Source organism: Sinocyclocheilus anshuiensis, unplaced genomic scaffold (genome assembly GCF_001515605.1).
Source record: "Sinocyclocheilus anshuiensis isolate Anshui unplaced genomic scaffold, SAMN03320099.WGS_v1.1 scaffold590, whole genome shotgun sequence".
In the NCBI taxonomy this organism is placed as follows: domain Eukaryota; kingdom Metazoa; phylum Chordata; class Actinopteri; order Cypriniformes; family Cyprinidae; genus Sinocyclocheilus; species Sinocyclocheilus anshuiensis.
The window spans coordinates 382,523-386,307 of record NW_015544192.1 but is presented as its reverse complement, the minus strand read 5'-3'; the positions used below and the strand labels follow the sequence as shown (position 1 = coordinate 386,307).

At 35.5% G+C, this 3,785-nt stretch overlaps 1 protein-coding gene across 1 annotated transcript in view; it reads left to right on the top strand.

Annotated features, from left to right (window-relative positions):
• Window positions 1–568: 568 nt before the first annotated feature.
• Window positions 569–3,785, top strand: part of LOC107696508 (regulation of nuclear pre-mRNA domain-containing protein 1A-like) — a 9,907-nt gene continuing 6,690 nt past the window's right edge. Inside the window, exons 1-2 of the mRNA XM_016496868.1 lie at window positions 569–888; window positions 3,532–3,661. Of these exons, the coding sequence (XP_016352354.1) occupies window positions 738–888; window positions 3,532–3,661 (281 nt within the window). The 5' untranslated portion in view covers window positions 569–737. The remainder of the gene's footprint in view (window positions 889–3,531; window positions 3,662–3,785) is intronic.

Genomic DNA, 3,785 nt, shown 5'->3' with positions numbered 1-3,785 from the left:
TCCACAGCCAACTGTAAAGTGTTCAGGTAGGGTTATAAATATACCTTTAAAAATTTTGATATTTATTAAAATAAACTGTCAAAACAATCATATGTAAAAATTGCAATTTTTTTCACTACTGAATGGACTCAAACACAAAATATGCCGTAATGTAAAGCTAAATAGCATTTGAGGAGAATGACTTACCTACTGTAAAGTGTTCATGTAGTGTCATCTATAATGCACACCTTTTATATTTTTGATATTTATTCAAATAAACTGTAAAATCATATGCAAATATTGACGGTTTTATGACGGTAAGTCATTCTCCTTAATGCTATTGAACTTTAAATAATGGCATATTTTGTGTTTGAGCCCATACCTTAGTGAAATACATTGCAATATTTACACATAATTGGACAGTTTATTTGAATTCATATCAAAAATCTAAAAGGTGTGCATTATAGATGACACCTACATAAAGACTTTACAGTTGGTTGTGTGACTGACTGTAAGTCATTTTCTTCAAATGCTATTGAAGTTAGAAACGTGTATACCAATGTCGTATGTAACTTTAGAGACGGTCCCTAAATTTGCGAATATCGCACGTCCAACGTCAAGCCAACTTTATGGCAGTGTGTGGTAAACCAGGGAATGTGTAGCTAGCTTGAGGAGTTATCAGCTTTAATATCCTCGACCTTCGGGTGCCTGGTTTAGGCAAGGAGCCTTTTCTACCCAATTCTTACTTGTAGTTGAAAATGTCCGTGTTCTCGGAGCCTGCTTTGGAGAAGAAATTATCAGAACTGAGTAACTCCCAGCAGAGCGTGCAGACCCTTTCACTGTGGCTCATCCACCACAGAAAACACTCCAAAACCATCGTCAAAGTCTGGTATAACGAGCTGAAGAAAGGTAAGGAGAGATACATTTTACCGCAAACACCTAGAATAGCTTTACAATGCGAGGTTATGTTATGTTTTTGTCGTTTTGAAATTAAAACAAACAGCACATGTAGCAAACAAGCTAATCATAGGTTCCCCTGTAAGCTAGCAGTTTAGCTAATCTGCATGTTTTGATTCCTTTGCAATTTCTGCAGTTTACTTTGCAGGTTATTATTGAGACAACCCCTCAGTTCTTGACTGAGTTTCTCTATTAATAAACACAATAATAGTCTGTAAGACAATTGCAGATATTGAGACATTCAGCAACATGTTAGGTCAGTGCTTGAGCAACTCAGATTACAGTTTCACTACTGCATATAAGATTTTGGTGAATCCCAGAAGAAATATTCTATATAATATCTACATTAGATATGTTATGATCTATTTTCCACTGACCCTGGCAGCCATTTTGAAGCATCTACTCATCTGTTTCCCTACTAACGTTAGATTCAGTTTTTTATTTTGGTTAAGTGAAATTTCCAGTAAAAATGGCAAGACACAATGATTGTATATGTACCCAGACCCCTTCACTTTTCAGCATGGCACATGTGGTCTATGTTGGGATGAGAACAGACCTGTCTGATCTAACACAGGGTGTGTTTTAAAAAAAAGTTTGATTGATCTTAAACAACCTAGTTTAGGATCAACTAGATCCCCCTCTTTGAATGGCAAGTACTGTGTCTTTCCCAAACACACGCTTGCTTTGCTTGAACACCCAGTCTGATGGCTATAAAAATCTTTATTAGTTCCATAACTGTAGATTTTGTCAGTGCTATTGCTGTAGTAGTGATGCACTGAAATATTCAGTTGAAACAGCAAAAAGAAAAAAAAGTTTTAAAGTTTTGCGTGGCCAAAATCATTGACTGAAATAGTTGTTTAATTAGCGCTTCTCTGAAAAGGCGTTTTACGTATGCCACTCTCTATTTCATGCACACTTGGATAACATGGAGACACTTTAATGTGACACAAAATTATGCTGGAATAGCAGTATGTACAATTTGTTTGGCTCGTTGCTGAAGAACTTTACTACAACTGGTTTAATTTATCACTTGACAACAGGACACCCTGAATAGTGTACCTTAGTTACCTAATTACCTACATTGAATTAAACTTTTTTTTTTTTTAAACAATTTGTTTATTTGCTTTTGTTTTAAGGAATTCATTTTAATGCATTCACGATTAACCAGTTAGAATCCAATTTCACAGTGGCTTTAGGTTTCATTGCTTGGTCATTTCCTATTCAAATTTTATGTTGCCGCAGATTTTTGTATGTATTTGTGTATAGAGATATCCAGAAATTGCATAGGAACAGTTTATAAAGCTTTCCGTTCGTTATTATGACAGGTTAGCACAGTCCTTTTTTATCTTCTCAGACATGATAAACATTCACTTAGTCTGATCCTGCATAACGACTGGTGTCACTGAAGGCTTATTATAATGTTGCACCTTTGTGATAATGACACATAATGTGCTGTAGGAGTCTAGATTCTGTGATCAGCTCTGTTGTATTTATCTCCAACAGAGTGCAAGTAAACATCAGGTTAAGGTGTACATTAAACTTATTAATTGTAGGTCTCAATCTAGCTTTGAATGTACAGTATAAAGATTAATTTTGTGTTTGGAAAACTGGTCTAAGTTTACTCTAGTAATTGACATGTGTTTGGCTTGTTGCCCTGTGATTACATGACAATGCTGTTTACAGTTGACCTCAGGTAGAGTAGATGCAATACTTGATTGACAGAAATGAATGCACGTTATTAAGCCGCTGTGTAGTTTGTTGTCGATGGAGAAGTGCATTTTAATCTGCCCTTTAGAGATGGCTCCATTTTTCTGTATGAAAATGAATGATCATTGTTTTCTTATGAGTTTCTCAGTATTGGGTCATTTTTATTTAGAACTAGTCAGAGTTTAGGACAACAATGAGGGCTTTGGATTACTGTGTGGGATAGCAGTGCTAAGATTAATTCATAGGATTTCATGGCATCTCCCAGTGATAACCGTGCGTTCTTGTTTTTATGGTTTAACCTAGTTGCTTGGGAATGAGCTCCCTTTAGGCTAATGGGATAATATTACAGCTTCAGAATAACATGATCAAGTGCAGACCCTGTTTGAATTCAGTATTGTGTTTTTGAATTAGATTATTTGTTTTTATGAGTGTTCAAGTTATTACATGGCCTTCATTTCTGAATACTGTGTATTTGCTTGGAGATGGGATTGGATAATGGGTTTGTTGCTTGGGTGGTGGTACTAAAAAACAGAGCTATCTTTTGATCATCTCTCCTGAGATCTCAATTGTCTCAATAGTGAAGGTGTAGTTTTTATAGCAGGTTTTTTGTGTTCAGGAGGAATTCACAACAATCATTTCTTGCTCAAGAACCTACATGCCGAGCATGGTTGGCCTGTATTGACACCCTAACAACATTGTTTTTCAGTTGCCTCAAATAGATTTTTTTCCCCTCTCAACATTAAAAACCAATGGTATAAATGATTTAATTGGTTTAATTAAACATCACATGCCTTTTCTTTCAGATCGCAAATATTTAAAGAATTATTCCTCCCCAAACAGACAGCCAATTAAATTAAGAAATGTTTTCTTCTCTTTCTCTCTGTGCAGCCCAAGTGTCCCGTAAGCTGACCTTCCTGTATCTTGCAAATGATGTCATACAGAATAGCAAGAGGAAAGGACAAGAGTTCACACAAGATTTTTCCCCAGTTATTGTTGATGCTTTTAAACATGTCTCCAGGTGAGTTAGGCCAGTATATTTGGGCTGTTTAGCTTCCATTTAAATTGGAATATTTTAAATTGGTATATTTTTTTATTTAGTGGGTTTAGTACATTGTATTATGGATTGTTTAAAGGCTGTGTTA